General features: G+C 41.8%; 1 protein-coding gene across 7 annotated transcripts in view; it reads right to left on the minus strand.

Moving 5' to 3' along the window:
* EML1 (EMAP like 1) overlaps window positions 1-15,348 on the minus strand; it is a 206,660-nt gene that overhangs the window by 70,526 nt on the left and 120,786 nt on the right. For all 7 annotated transcript variants that reach the window (XM_031667858.1, XM_031667856.1, XM_031667853.1 and 4 more), the window contains exon 3: window positions 7,587-7,719. In XM_031667858.1, the coding sequence (XP_031523718.1) occupies window positions 7,587-7,719 (133 nt within the window). The remainder of the gene's footprint in view (window positions 1-7,586; window positions 7,720-15,348) is intronic.

The raw sequence follows: 15,348 nt of genomic DNA on the forward strand, positions 1-15,348 counted from the left end.
TCCAAAGGGGATTTTGTTCCTAAGCACCAGGCTGAAAAACCCCCAGAGAAAAGAAAACAAACATATACCCATCCACACACCACAGATGCCCCGACTCATTTAATTTGGAACTCTGATTACAGAAAAATTCCTACCTGATTGTAAACAGATTTGAAATGACTTGGAAGTTATTTTAATCCTAATATTCAGAATGCCCAGCCTGCTTCTGTTTTCAAAATTCCCTCCTAATGAGAGATCTACAGGAACTTTACCGCGGAGTAGCAATTAGATGCTACTGTTCTTATTTCCAGCTTCCAAATGGAAGGGAACTCCCATCCACTGAAGCCCAAAAAAGCCAGAAACGAACCAAAATACATGAATCACTACGCTTTCACTCAAAACCCAGAGTCTTGGACACTCAGTCTAGAAAACTATGTATTTCTAGTTGGCAGCTATATGCTGACCACAGCTTATTAGAGTAATCAAATGGATATTCTGTAAATTATAAGGAAAAGTCTACAGAGGCCTTAGAATGTTTCTAGGAGGGTTACCATTTAAATGCGAGTACACAAATGTACACACTTAGAAATAACATGATGGCTACTATCATAATTTTTCACGTGTCCATTCGTTCCTTTCTGTCTTGCTCCCTTCCTCCCTCCCTTCTTTACTAAGATAAAATTGCTGAGAGTAATCGCCACCTATGAGCCCTTTCACATCTGGCTGAAATGTAGGGGTGTAAGACCCAGGCCTCTGTTCATAGCCCGGACTTGTTTCTTTACTTGCTGTTTGGCCCCGGCGCCCCCTTATCAACATCAGACTTGCAATCTGAGAAACCTCTGCTGAGAGTCACCCTCACTCCTGACGGCTGCTCCTGCTCCCACAAATAGTACACGGACAGGATGGGGCATAAAAGAAGGATGATTTGCAAGCAGTCATTATAGCAAGCATTTTCCTCCGGCAGATGTCAGGGGTGACCTGGAAATCTGTGCAGGAAGCAGCCGAGCACAATGGAAGGCACACAGGCTTTGGATCCAGACAGCCCAGGCCACGTTCCCCACGCTCCAGCCACACGACCCTGCCACTGCTTCATCAGGTTTGTGTGCTACTCTAAACCCTTCATTGTCATTTCAACAGGGTTCACAGCATCTTCTCTCGGAGTAGATCCCATCTCAAGAAACTACTATTTTGGCAGTAATTCCTCACCCATTAAAGTTTTATCAGGAGATTGTAGCAACTCAGTCCTATCCTCAGGCTGCACTTCGAATTCTAGTTCTCTTGCTATTTCCAGCATATTTGCAGTGGCTTTCTCCAGTGAAGTCTTGAACTGCCTCAGAGTCATCCATGAGGGCTGAAATAATTTTCTTCCCATTCATCTTGTGTTCATGTTGAGATTTTGGCCTCCTCCCATGAATCATAAATGTTCTTTTTTTTTTTTTTTTCTTTTGAGACAGGGTCTCACTCCGTTGCCCAGGTTGGAGTGCAGTAGCACAAACATGGCTCACTGCAGTCTCAAACTCCCGGACTCAAGCAATCCTCCTGCCTCAAATTCCCAAAGTGCTGGGATTACAGGTATGAGCCACTGTGCCTGGTCCCACAAATGTTCTTAAAGGCATTTAGAATGTTGAATCCTTTCTAGAAGGTTTTCAATTGACATTGCCCAGATCTATTAGAGCAATCACTATCAATGGCAGCAATAGCCTTGCCAGGTGTGGGGGCTCACGTCTGTAATCCCAGCACTTTGGGAGGCCGAGGAGGGCGGATCATGAGGTCAAGAGATCGAGATCATCCTGGCCAACATGGCAAAACCCTGTCTCTACTAAAAATACAAAAAAATTAACTGGATATGGTGGTGTGCACCTGTAATCCCAGCTACTCGGGAGGCTGAGGTAGGAGAATCACTTGAACCCAGAGGCAGAGGTTGCAGTGAGCCGGGATCACACCACTGCACTCCAGCCTGGGAGACAGAGCAAGACTCTGTCTCAAAAAAAAAAAAAAAGTATTTCCTAAATAATAAAACTTGACAGTTGAAATTACTCCTTGATCCAAGGGCTGCAGAATGCATGTTGTGTGAGTTGGCATAAAAACATTAATTTCCTTGTACCGCTCCATCGGAGCTCCTGGGTGACTAGGTACACTGTAAGTGAATGGTAATATTTGGAAAGGAAGCTTTTTCTTCTGAGCAGTAGGCCTCAACAATGGGCTCAAAATATTCAGTACATCATATTGCTGTAACAGATGTGCTGTCATCTAGGTTTTCTTCCATTTACAGAGCACAGGCAGAAGAGATTTAGCATCACTCTTAAGGGCCCTAGGATTTTTGGAAAGATAAATGAGCACTGACTCCAATTTAAAGTCACCAGCCACATCGGGCTCTAACAAGAGTCTGTCTCTCCTCTGAAGCTTTGAAGCCAGGTATTGACTTCTCATATAAAAGTCCTAGATGGCATCTTCCTCCAATATAAGGCTGTTTTGTCTACACTGAAAATGTGTTGTTGTTGTTGTTGCTTTTTTTTTTTCTTTTTTTTTTCTGAGACAGAGTTTCGCTCTTTTTGCCCAGGCTGGAGTGCAGTGGTGCGATCTCGGCTCACTGCAACCTCCGCCTCCTGGGTTCAAGCAATTCTCCTGCCTCAGCCTCCCAAAGAGCTGGGATTACAGGCGCCCGCCACCACGCCAGCTAATTTTTTGTATTTTTAGTAGAGACAGGTTTCACCATGTTGGCCAGTATGGTCTCGATCTCTCGACCTCGTGATCTGCCCGCCTTAGCCTCCAAAAGTGCTGGGATTACAGGCGTGAGCCATCGCGCCCGGCCTAAAATGTGTTGTGTAGTGTAGCTGCTTTCATCAGTTATCTTAACCAGCTAGGTCTTCTGCATAACCTGTAGCAGCTTCTACAATAGCACTTGCTGCTTTGCCTTGCACTTTTATGTTATGGAGAGGGCATCTTTCCTTCATCTCATGAGCCAACCTCTGCTGGCTTCAGTCTTTTCTTCTACAGCTTCCTCACCTCTCTCAGATTTCGTAAAATTGAAGAGAGTTCGGGCCTTGCTCTGTATTAGGCTTTGGCTTAAGGGAATGTTGTGCCTGGTATGATCTTTGATTCTGACCACTCAAACTTTCTCCCTATCAGGAATAAGGATGTCACCTTTTTTTTTTTTCCGCGTGTTCACTGGAGTAACACTTCGAATTTCCTTCAAGAACTTCTTCTTGGCATCTACAACTTGGCTGTTTGGCACAACAGGCCTGCATGAGTCCATTTAGTGCAGCTATAAAGGAATGCCTGAGGCTGGGTAATTTATAAAGAAAAGAGGTTTAATGGCCTCACAGTTCCGCAGGCTGTCCAGGAAGCATGGCACCGGCATCTGCTCAGCTTCTGGTGCGGTCTCAGGGAGTTTTAAATCATGGCAGAAGACAAGACGGGGCAGGCATGTCATTTGGCAAGAGAGGGAGCAAGTGGGGAGGAGGTGCCATGCTCTTTTAAACAACCAGACCTTGAGTGAACTCACAGCAAGAACTCACTCATTGTGAGGACAGCACCAAGACGTTCATGAGGGATCTACGCTGATGACCCAAACACCTCCTCCCAAGCCCATCTCCAACACTGGGGATCACATTTCAACTTGAAATGTGGAGGAGACAAACATCTAAACGACATGATGGTCTATCCTGGCTTTTGGCATGCCTTCCTCATTAAGCTGAATCATGTCTAGCTTTTGATTTAAAGTGAGAAAAGTATGACTCTTCCTTCACTTGAACACTTACAGGCCATTATAGGGTTACTAAATGGCCTTATTTCAATACTGTTGTGTCTCACGGAAAAGGGAGGCCGATGGAGAGGGAGAGAGAGGGAAACAATGGGCAGAGCAGTCAGGACACAAACTGCATTTATGGATCAAGTTGGCCACCTTCTCTGGGTGCTGTTTTGGGTGCCCCAAAACAATTACAGTATTAACACCAAAGATCACTGATCACCATTCCAGACATAATGATAACAAAAAAGTTTGTAATGTTGCGAAAATTACTAAAATGTGACATGAAGTGGGTACATGTTGGAAAGACGATGCTGATAGATTTACTCAACACAGGCTTGCCACCGCCTCCAATTTGTAAAAAAATGTGGTAAAGCACAATAAAGACAGACACAATAAAATGAGGAATGCCTGTATTTGCTACAATAAAAAGTGAATCTTTAAACAACTCACTCTTGAACAATCAATGGTCAAAGAGGAAATCACAAAGAAATTTTAAAAATATCTGGAGACATATGAAAGTACAACATACCAAAACTTACAGGAGGCAGTTAAAGGGGTACTAAGAGGGAAGTCTATAGTGATCAAAGTTTTCATAAAAAGAAGATAGATCTCACATCAGCCTCCTAACTTTATACTTCAAGGAACTAGAAAAAAAAGAAAACCAAAAGTTGGCAGAAGGAAGGAAATAATAAAGATTAGAGCAGAGACAAATGAAGGGGAGAATAGAAAAACAATAGAAAAAAAAATAAACAAAACCAAGAATTGGTTTTTTAAAAAAGATCAACCAAATTGAAAAACCCTTAGCTAGACTAATGAAGAAAGACAGAAAATTTAAATAACTAAAATTAGAAATGAAAGGATATTACAACTGATATAACAAAAATGAGAAGGACTATGAGACCACTGTGAATAAGCATATGCCAGCAAATTGGGTGACCTAGAGCAAATGAATAAGTCCTAGAAACAAACAGCCCACCAGGACTGAATCACGAAGAAGTAAAAAATACGAACAGACCTAGAGCTAGTAAGGAGACTGAAGCAGTAATCAAAAATCTCCCACAAAGAAAAGCCCAGGACCTGATGACTTCAGCGGAGAATTCTATCAAACATTTAAAAAAGGATAAATTCCAGTCCTCCTTAAACTCTTCCAAAGAATCGAGGAGGAGGGAACACTTCCAAATCATTGCATGAGGCCAGCATTATTCTAATACCAAAACCAGACAAAGATACAAGAAAACTACAGACCAATATCCCTGATGAACGTTGATGAAAAAATCCTCAACAAAATACTAGTAAACTGAATTCAACAGCACATTAAATGGATTATACACCATGACCAACTGGGATTTATATTTGGAATGCAAGAATGATTCAACACATGAAAATCAATCAATGTGATACAATATTCACAGAATAAAGGACAAAAACCACATGATCATTTCAATTGATGCAGAAAAAGCATTTGACAAAATTCAACACCCTTTCATGATAAAAACAAAACAAACTAGGAATAGAAGAAAACTACCTCAATGTAATAAATGCTAGATTTGAGTGGCCATAGCTCAAATAAATACTCAATGGTAAAAGACTGAAATCTTTTCCTCTAAAATCAGGAAGAAGGCAAGACACCCACTCTTGCCACTATTATTCAACATAGTACTCGAAGTCCTAGCCAGAGCAATTAGACAAGAGAAAGAAATGAAAGGCATCCAAATAGGAAAGGATGCAAAGTAAAACTATCTGTCTACAGATGACAGAATCTTATACTTAGAAAACCCTAAAGATTCCAGAAAAAAACTCTGAGGACTAGTACATAATTTCAACAAAGTTTCAGGATACAAAACCAACACACAAAAATCAGATGCATTTCTATACAATAACAATGATCACGCTGAAAAGGAAGTTAAGAAATTAATTCTATTTACTGCAGCATCAAAAAGGATAAAATACTTAGGAATAACTTTAACCAAGGAGATAGAAGACTTATACACTGAGAACCACAAAACCTTGCTAAAAGAAAATACAAAAAAAGAGAAAGACATCCTATGTTTATGGATTGGAAGACTTAATATTGCTTAATGTCCATACTACTCAAAGTGATATGCAGATTTAATGCAGTCTCTATCAAAATCCCAATGGCATTTTTTGCAGAAATAGAAAAAAAACTATCCTAAAATTCATATGGAATATAAAGGGATCCTAAATAGCCAAAACAATCACAAAAAAGAACAATACAGTTGGGGGCCTCCCATTTCCTGATTTTGAAACATACTAAAAAGCAAGAGTAATCAAGATGGTAGGGTATTGGCCATAAGGACAGATGTGCAGATAAATGGTACAGAATAGCCTGTGATGGATGAATGGATAAACAAAATATGATAAAGATGGGGATAACAGACACTGGGGACTCCAAAAGGAGGGTGGGAGAGAGGTGGGTAACAGCTGAAAAACTTCCTATTTGGTATTATCTTCACTATCTGGGTAACGGGATCAACAGAAGCCCAAACCTCAGCATCACAAATATACCCTTGTAACAAACCTCCACACATACCCCCGAATCTAAAATTAAAATAAAAAGCAAAATATGATATATACACACAATGCAATATTATCCAGCCTTAAAAAGAAAATCACTCACATGCTACAATATGGATGCACGTCGAGGACATTATGCTAAGCAAAGTAAGCCAGTCACAAAAGGACAAGCACTACTTAGATGATCCCACTTCTGTGAAATACCTAATGCAGTCAGAATCATAGCAACAAAAAGTAGAGATGTGGTTGTCAAGGGCAGTGGGGAGAATAGAGGGGGGACTTACTATTTAATGGGTCTAGAATTTCTCTTTTGCCTGATGAAAAAGTTCTAGAGCTCTGTTGCACAACAACAGATGTGTGAATATACTTAACATTACTGAACTCTTTTTTTTTTTTTAGATGGAGTTTCGCTCTTGTCACCCAGGCTGGAGTGCAATGGTGTGATCTCGACTCACTGCAACCTTGGCCTTCCAGGTTCAAGTGATTCTTCTGCCTCAGCCTCCCAAGTAGCTGGGATTACAGGCATGTGCCACTGTGCCCAGCTAATTTTTGTATTTTTAGTAGAGATGGGGTTTCGCCATGTTGGTCACGGTGGTCTCGAACTCCTGACCTCAGACAATCCACCCTCCTCGGCCTCCCAAAGTGTTGGAATTACAGGCATGAGCCACTGAGCCTGGCTAGCACTACTGAACTCTACACTTAAAAACAGTTAAGGTAGGCTGGTCTCACACTCCTGAGCTCAAGTGATCTGCCCACCTTGGCCTCCCAAAGTACTGGGATTATAAGTGTAAGCCACTGTACCTGGTCCTAAAATATAAAAATCTTTAAATGGCAATTACAAAATAATACGAAAGTTAAGAGCAAACTGTGCTCTTTGTGATAGATAACATCAATATTTAGACTCCACTGTTGGGTACATTTTGAAAGCATGAGCTTATCCAAATTGCATAGAGAAAAATCTGAGGTTGCCATGGCAATCTGAATGTTGTCATGTTCCCAGTATGGACTTGGGAACATTTATTTATTTTTACCCAGGTTATACTAACATTTGTTTTTTCAAAAGAGAACTTTAAGTAAAAATACAAAACACCACACTGTGGTTTTAGCCAGTGAGGTTTCAAAGGTAACACAAGTAAATCTAAAATGACAATAATAATAAACTTAACTAGTTCCTGTTATGGCAACATATAAAATGTTGGACTTTGATAAGCTTTAACTGAGAGAAGAAATTGTACAATACGCTTTTAAAAAGTAATACTCATTTTGGGATCGAAGAGAGAACTGCTTTTAGAGTTCCTTTAAGGCCCTGCGTCTGGCTCACCTTTTGGTTGTCGGCACAGCGGTTTCTTTCCTGGCCCCGGAGGGGGACGGTAGAGAGCCACTAGATTTCTTTGGTAACACAGTGCCATTGTTGACAGTGGTTCTTAAAGGCAGGGTCTGCATCAGTGGTCTTGCTGTAAGACAAGCAGAAAATAACATCAGAAACTTCCCTTTTGTAAAGGTAACATTTTACAGCAGGGGTCCTCAACCCCCGTTAGGAAGATGACGCCACACAGCAGGAGGAGGTGAGCAGTGAGCGAGTGAGCAACTCTTCATCTGCATTTACAGTTGCTACCCATCACTCATGTTACCACCTGAGCTCTGCCTCCTGTCAGATCAGATTAGATTCTCTTAGGAGTGCAAACTCTTGTGAACCGTGCAAGCGAGGGATCTAGGCTGAGCGCTCCTTATGAGAATCTAATGCCTGATGATCTGTTGCTGTCTCCCATCAACCCTAGATGGGACTATCTGATTGCGACAAAACAAGCTCAGGACTGCCACTGATTCTACGTTATGGTGAGTTGTATCATTATTTCATTATATATTAAAATGTAATAATAATAGAAAGAAGGCACACAATGAATGTAACATGCTTCAATCGTCCCAAAACCATCCCCAACACCCACCCCCACTTCTATGGAAAAATCATCTTCCACAATTTTCTTGGTGCCAAAAAGGCTGGGGACCACTGTTTTACAGAACGTAAGCTAGGTAGAAAGGAAAAGGACATGATTTTTGAAACACTAGCAGCACTGACAAAGATATGAAGGCAATTCCTTGGAGAAAGGATCATGTTTTCTTTTCTTTTCTTTTTTTTTTTTTTTTTTTGAGACAGAGTTTCGCTCTTGTTGCTCAGGCTGGAGTGCAGTGGCACAATCTTGGCCACCTCAGTCTCTTGGGTTCAAGCAATTCTCCTACCTCAGCCTCCCGAGTAGCTGGGATTACAGATGCTGGCTACCATGCCCAGCTAATTTTTGTATTTTTAGTAGACATGGGGTTTCACCATGTTGGCCAGGCTGGTCTTGAACTACTGACCTCAGGTGATCCGCCTGCCTCAGCCTCCCAAAGTGTTGGGATTACAGGTGTGAGCCACCATGCCCAGCCAAGATCTTCATCTTTTCAACAAAGGGAACCTAGACACTAACCTCACACCCTACACAAAAATTAACTCAAAACGGCCCATAAACCTAAATTTAAAATGCAAAACTATAAAACTTCTAGAAGAAAGTGATTTGGTGATGAGTTTTTAGATCTAATACCAAAAGCACAATCCATGAAAGAAAAAAATTGATAGCTTGGACTTCATTAACATTTTAAAAAATTTGCAAGAGAACCTAAGAGGATTAAAACACAAGGCATAGATTAGGAGAAAATATTTGCACATCACATATCTGATAAAAGACTTGTATAAGGAATATAAAAAGAACTCCTCAAATTCAATGGTAAGAAAACAAACAGCCCAATTAAAAAAATGGGCAAAAGATCTGAAAAGACACTTCACCAAAGAAGACATATACAGATGGCACATAAGCATATGAAAAGACGCTCGACATCATTTGTCATTAGGGAAATGCAAATTAAAACAATAATGAGATACTTCTATACACCTATTAGAATGGCAGAAATCCAAAAAGACAGACAAAATACCAATTGATGGCCAGGACGCCGATCAACAGGAACTCTCATTCCTTGCTGGTGGGAATGAAAAATAGTACAGCCACTGTGGAAGACAGTCTGGCAGTTTCTTATAAAGCTAAATATAGTTTCACCATATGATCCGGTAATTGTACTGACACTAGGTATTTACCCAATTGATCTGAAAACTTATGTCTACACAAACCCACATGTAAATATTTAGAGCTGCTTTATTTACAATCGTCAAAAACTGGAAGCGACCAAGATGTCCTCTGATAGGTGAATAGATAAACAAACTGGCCCATCCATACAATGGAATATGAGTTGGTGATAAAAGGAATGAAGCAAACCACATCTGAAATCCACATTGTTAAAGGAAAGCAGCAAGTCTGAGAGGCTCCATGTTGTATGACTGCATTTATATGACATTTGAGTAAAGGCAAACTAAAGACAGAAAATCGATTTGTGGCTGTCAGAGGTTGCAGGGCAGGGGCTGAATAGGTGGTGTAAAGGAGGTCTTCTAGGGTGATAAAACTCTCCTGTAAGATACCATCGTGAGGGATATGTGACATGATGCCTTGTCAAAGCCCAGAGACCCTTATAGCACCAAGAGTGAACCTTGAAGTATGTAAGTAAAACCGACTAGGAGACGGGGAAACCCCAGGATGGAATGAAGATTGTATGACAAGCATACAACAACCTCACTGAAGGCAGTGAGGGGAAGGAAGGTGCTGACCTAAGTCGTTCCGGAAATGAGTAGAGACTCTAAAACTAAAGATAACAGGAACTGCATATCAGCACTGCAGTTTAGTTAGTAAGCTTGCTTCCCACAAAGGTGGAGGCTAACAATTCTGAAACCACTACACAGGAACACCAGGATGGAACAATTACATAAAAGGATGGAGGATGGCAGGGGCAGATCTCTCACTGTTGGAGAGGGAGGTGATGGATAAGCAAGGGGAGATGGTGGGAATGAACCATGTGCCACTAGAGTGGAGACATCAGGGCAGACTCAGGTTTCCCTTAACACAGATGCAGATATGTAAGTATAAATACATACATAGACACACATACAGGTTAGTATAAACACATGTTTCTGAGCTCTGTCTGCTGAGAGGGCTTAAAGCAATGACACCCAATGCCCAAACCTTGGTTTCCAAGGCCGTTCTATAGCAGAAGGAAGCAGGCGTCCAGGGGAAGCAGCTGCACGTAGGGCTGGGGCAGGGAACACATGAATCTGGAGTCTCCTGTGGTGCCACAAAGTAAAGAAGTGCTCAGACAACAACAATAAAACCAAAAGACACTACTTTGGTGGGGGCAAGTCAAACGGACACAGGACCTAACTGAAAGAGCTCCCAAAGGCCAAAGCTGGAACAATTTGAGCCACAAAACAAATAACATGGTATTCGGTTATAACCCAAAGTACACAACGAGTATCTGTAAGTTTATGCTGCAGTATATATAAATAAATGATTGGGTAAATATATAAATGAAGAGAACAGACAAATCCCCATGCAGCTATATTCTGAATAATTTATGTGGCTACCCCACCCTCAAGAAGGTAGAATATAATCTGCCACTCCTTAAGTGCAGCTGGCGCATGCTGACTTCCTTCTAACAGCCAAGTGATGAAGTTGGGGGAGAAGTCACTTTCCAGTGGACAGACCTGACCAACACTCCCTCGGCCAGGTGGCCAAGGTCAACAACCACAGTGATGAGCCATGTTGATGGCATGCACCCTTGGACGGGATGTGCTGATAAGATGAGAACGGCACTTTACCTCTGTGCCTTCCTCCCGAAAGCCCATAACCTGAGTCTATCCATGAGAAAAACATCACACGAAGCCAAGTTGAAGGACAGTCAATGAACTCTCTAATCGGTATTCTTCAAAACTGTCAAGATCATCAAAAACAAGGAAGACTGTCAGCCTGGAGGAGGCTGAGGAGCCAGGGTAACTAAAGATCATGTGTTATCCTGCATGGGAATCTGGAACCAAAAGGGCTTAAGGGACAAACTAAGGAAATCCCAATAGAGCATGGCCATTAATTAATAATAATGTATTAATATTGGTCCATTAGTTGTGACAAATGTACCATACTAATATAAGATGGTAATAACAGGCGAAACTGGGTACTGTGTCTATGGGAAACTTCTGTGCTTACAACTTTTCTAGAAATCTAAAACTATCCTAAAATAAAAAGTTCATTTAAAAATGCTAGCAGAGGCCGGGCATAGTGGCTCACTCCTGTAATCCCAGCACTTTGGGAGGCTGAGGCAGGTGGATCACCTGAGGAGAGGAGTTTGAGACCAGCCTGGCCAACATGGTGAAACCTCCTCTCTCCTATAAACAGAAAAATTACCCGGCTGTGGTGGCATGTGCCTGTAATCCCAGCTAGTAAGAATGCTGAGGCAGGAGAATCGCTTGAACTCGGGAGGCGGAGGTTGCAGTGAGCCGAGATCGTGTCACTGCACTCCAGCCTGGGCAACACAGGGAGACTCCATCTCCAAACAAACAAACAAAAGAGCTAGCAGATTTTGTTCATTAGAGAATTAAATCTGCCTCCATTTAGGGTCTTAAAATATTACCGACAACAAAACTGTATATTATGCCATATTTTTAACTTGCTGGAACTTTCCAGTCCCTAAAGCTGAGGGCCAATCTTCCTTCTCTCTCTAATGTAAAAGAAAGTGGGGCCTCCTCCATGCTCCCACACCACCTTGCCTTAGCCACCGTCATCACACTTGGAATGCTAAATCCAACAGTCTGTCTACTCCATTGACTGCAGGATTCTTGAAGCTAGTACCTGCTCCCAGGCCTACACACAGAAAGGAGTCAACATACATTGGAAATTTAACTTGGTTCAATTTCAATAACAAAAACCTTTCTCCTAAGAGAAGACATCATGTAGCCATTTTGGAGTCACTACTAAGTTGTTCATTCTTTCTTGAGTTATAATTTCAAAATTCAATCTCCTAACAATCTACTGTTGTCCTTTTCTCAAAAGAATAGAAAATAGGATTTTAAAAGCCCATGAAAAGAAAATCAGATGCAATGCAGGAGGCATTCCCAGAGTGTATATTTTATATCTTAAAATACAATAGAGTAGCCTCAGAAGCAAATAGAATATTAAAGTTGTGATGAGAGATCATGAAAGAAAAATAGAGGGTGGGAAGAGGAGGAAGAGGAGAGGGATGGGAAGGAGGAGGGGGACGCACAGTGACTACTCTTGGAGTGACTGAGACGTTGGATCGATTCCCAACTTCGGCAAGATCCAATTACTGCTCATCCCTGTCTTGATAACATCCTTGGGTTTTTGTAACCACTGACTGATTAAGTAGCAATGTAACCCCCACCACCATCGTGCTTACTAAGTACCTATTTTGCACATGACATCATGCCAGGTTTCTTTCATGTTACCATGTCTAAAAATTATTAGCCACTCAAGGAAGAAAGCTCTCTGCCATAAGAAAACCTGGTGGAAGGAAAAATACCTCCTAGTGTTGAGTCTGAACAGGTGCCAGCCTGGATCTTGAAGACGGCAGGAAAAGAGGAGCAGCTGTAATGAATCATTTTCAGATAAGGGCTCTTTAAAAATGCAGAAGTGACATAGCACTAGGGAAGGTTCAAACACAATTTTCTGCTCCTCAAGTGCTAAGACAAATGGATCCCTAGCTTCCAGATGACACTAAGATATGAGATATTCTTTTGGTTCATGAAAGGGTTGTTTAAAAAAAAAATTTAAAATTGTTCCTAGAGGCAAAATACAGCAACAAACACAGCACCAAAAGGAGAATTTCTCAGATGAAAGGAGCCTGAGAAACACCGTGTTTGGAATGCATCCGGTGGAAGGATTGCAGGATGGCTGGAATCCTGTCTCTGGGGGCAGAGGTGCCCAGGTGAAGGAGCACAAGGGCCCTCAAGGCACACAGGACTGGACTCATCCTCAGCTGAGCTAGAAGACATAGCCCAAGCCTTGGACTCCTAAAATAAGGTCAGAGTGCTCACCTTGCAGGACTGCTGTGAGGATTAGGAATGAGGAATGCGAAGTTTCTAGCACAGTGCCCGGCACATAGAAGACACCCTAGAAGTGGTAGCCATTATCCTCTGGCTACATCCCAACAATAAAATACTCTATTGTGGACACTGGGTGCAATTTTGTATCCTGAATATAACGTGAAGAGAATGAAATGCTATGGTCAAGTGGTACCAGAGGCAGAATCAGAGCCAGTGAGAACCCACGGGCTGCATATCTTGTACACAGATTTGGAGGAGAACCCCAGGCACATTCTCACATTCTCACCCAAAAACAGCCACTTACTTCCTGCGCTTACACCAAGGCACAGTGGGGGAGGTAGTGGAGCATGGGGGAAGGAACTCAGGTCTGGGAGTTAGGGGCCGGGGCACCAGTCCCTGCTGTGTCCCCACCTAGCCATGTGTCCATAGGTCAGGTCCTCTGGGTCCCGTTTTCCTTACCCATAAAGGAAAGGCTTTGGTCAAAAGTGTTCCTTAAGGTATCTTCCCACTCTGAAATCTGTTATCTTTCATTCATGTGAGAAGAGTGTTCTGTAAAGCAACATCTGAGTTTCCCAGTGAGTTGGGCTCTCTGAGGACAGACCCTACCAACTCACCGGAAGTGAAGGGAGGGAGAAGGGCAACCAAGCTGAAGACTGGTTTCCAGTAATAGGTGCAGTATTTATGCTCAGCAGTTTCCTGTTATATTTCATGCTATTTAAACTACCTTGAGTTAGATTCCCTGCAATATGACGCCATAGTTTGGTAACTGAAATCTAACCAAGGTTTTAAAAATCTCAGGCCCAAAAACATTCATAATTAAGCCTGAAATAAATTTTTTCATCATTCTAAATGGTTGAATTGGAATACCGAGATTTCAAGAGTACTATCCGTGATAATATATTTTCAAAACTACAGTTGATATGAATAAATCTAGAAGTTCTAGTAAAGCTAGCCAAATCTACTAATGCATATTTTTCTATTAAGTTGCAATCTAATGATCAAGAAACCCTTTTAACTTACATCACATCAACAACACAATGTACAATATTTGATATATAAAACTCCCATTAGGGTTAAAAATATGATTACATATATGATTATATGTGGAAATCCAAAGTTTACTTTTAACATATCTAACCATTATGAGCCTAGAATTCCTAATTATCCATTTCAAAATTTGAAAAATGTCTGTATGTAGAACTGGAAAAGGCAATCTGCTTTTGCTAAGTTATAAGACAAAGTAGATGATTAGCTGAGTGCTGGAGGAGATTCTTATCATCACCATCACCGACATCCAGCAAAATCACAGGTGCACCTCTGGCCCAGCACCCCTATCTCTAGGCACCTATCCGAAATATACTGGCAAAAATACAAAATGCCCTACGCACACGGCCAATCACTGCAGCACAATTTGCAAAACCAAAGCCTGTCGCAGGGACTGGTTGAATACACTATGGCATCTCCTTGCAAGGGAGCACTGTGCAGCTGTAAAAGGAACGAGGAGGCCAGGTGCGGGGACTCACGCCTATAATCCTAGCACTTTGGTAGGCCGAGGCGGGTGGATCACCTGAGGTCAGGAGTTCACGACCAGCCTGACCAACATGGAGAAACCCCGTCTCTCCTAAAGATACAAAAATTAGCTGGGCGTGGAGGCGCATGCCTGTAATCCCAGCCACTCAGGACGCTGAGGCAGGAGAATCGCTTGAACCCGGGAGGCAGAGGTTGTGGTGAGCCGAGATCACGCCATTGCACGCCAGCCTGGTCAACAACAGCAAAAACTCTGTCTAAAAAAAAAAAAAAAAAAAAAGAGAATGAGGAGGAGCTGTAGACACTGCAAAGGAATGCCTTGTAGGCCACACTGCTCAGTAAAAAGAACAAGGTTCAGAACAAGACAGCGTGCTACTTTGTATCTACTGGCCAGAAACCTGAAGCCCTACAACTCTGTCTCTTACTGCATCACTTTAAAAAGGTTTCGAAATTATCAAAAGGCACATGAATCAATGTAAATGGGGCTGTCCATCATACCATGTGTTTTCATTTGAATTCTTAGGCATGGGTCTAGGAGTGCAAGAATCCTGTAACATTAAAAATTCAATGTAATAGAAATATAAAT

This window comes from Papio anubis, chromosome 7 (genome assembly GCF_008728515.1).
Source record: "Papio anubis isolate 15944 chromosome 7, Panubis1.0, whole genome shotgun sequence".
NCBI lineage: Eukaryota > Metazoa > Chordata > Mammalia > Primates > Cercopithecidae > Papio > Papio anubis.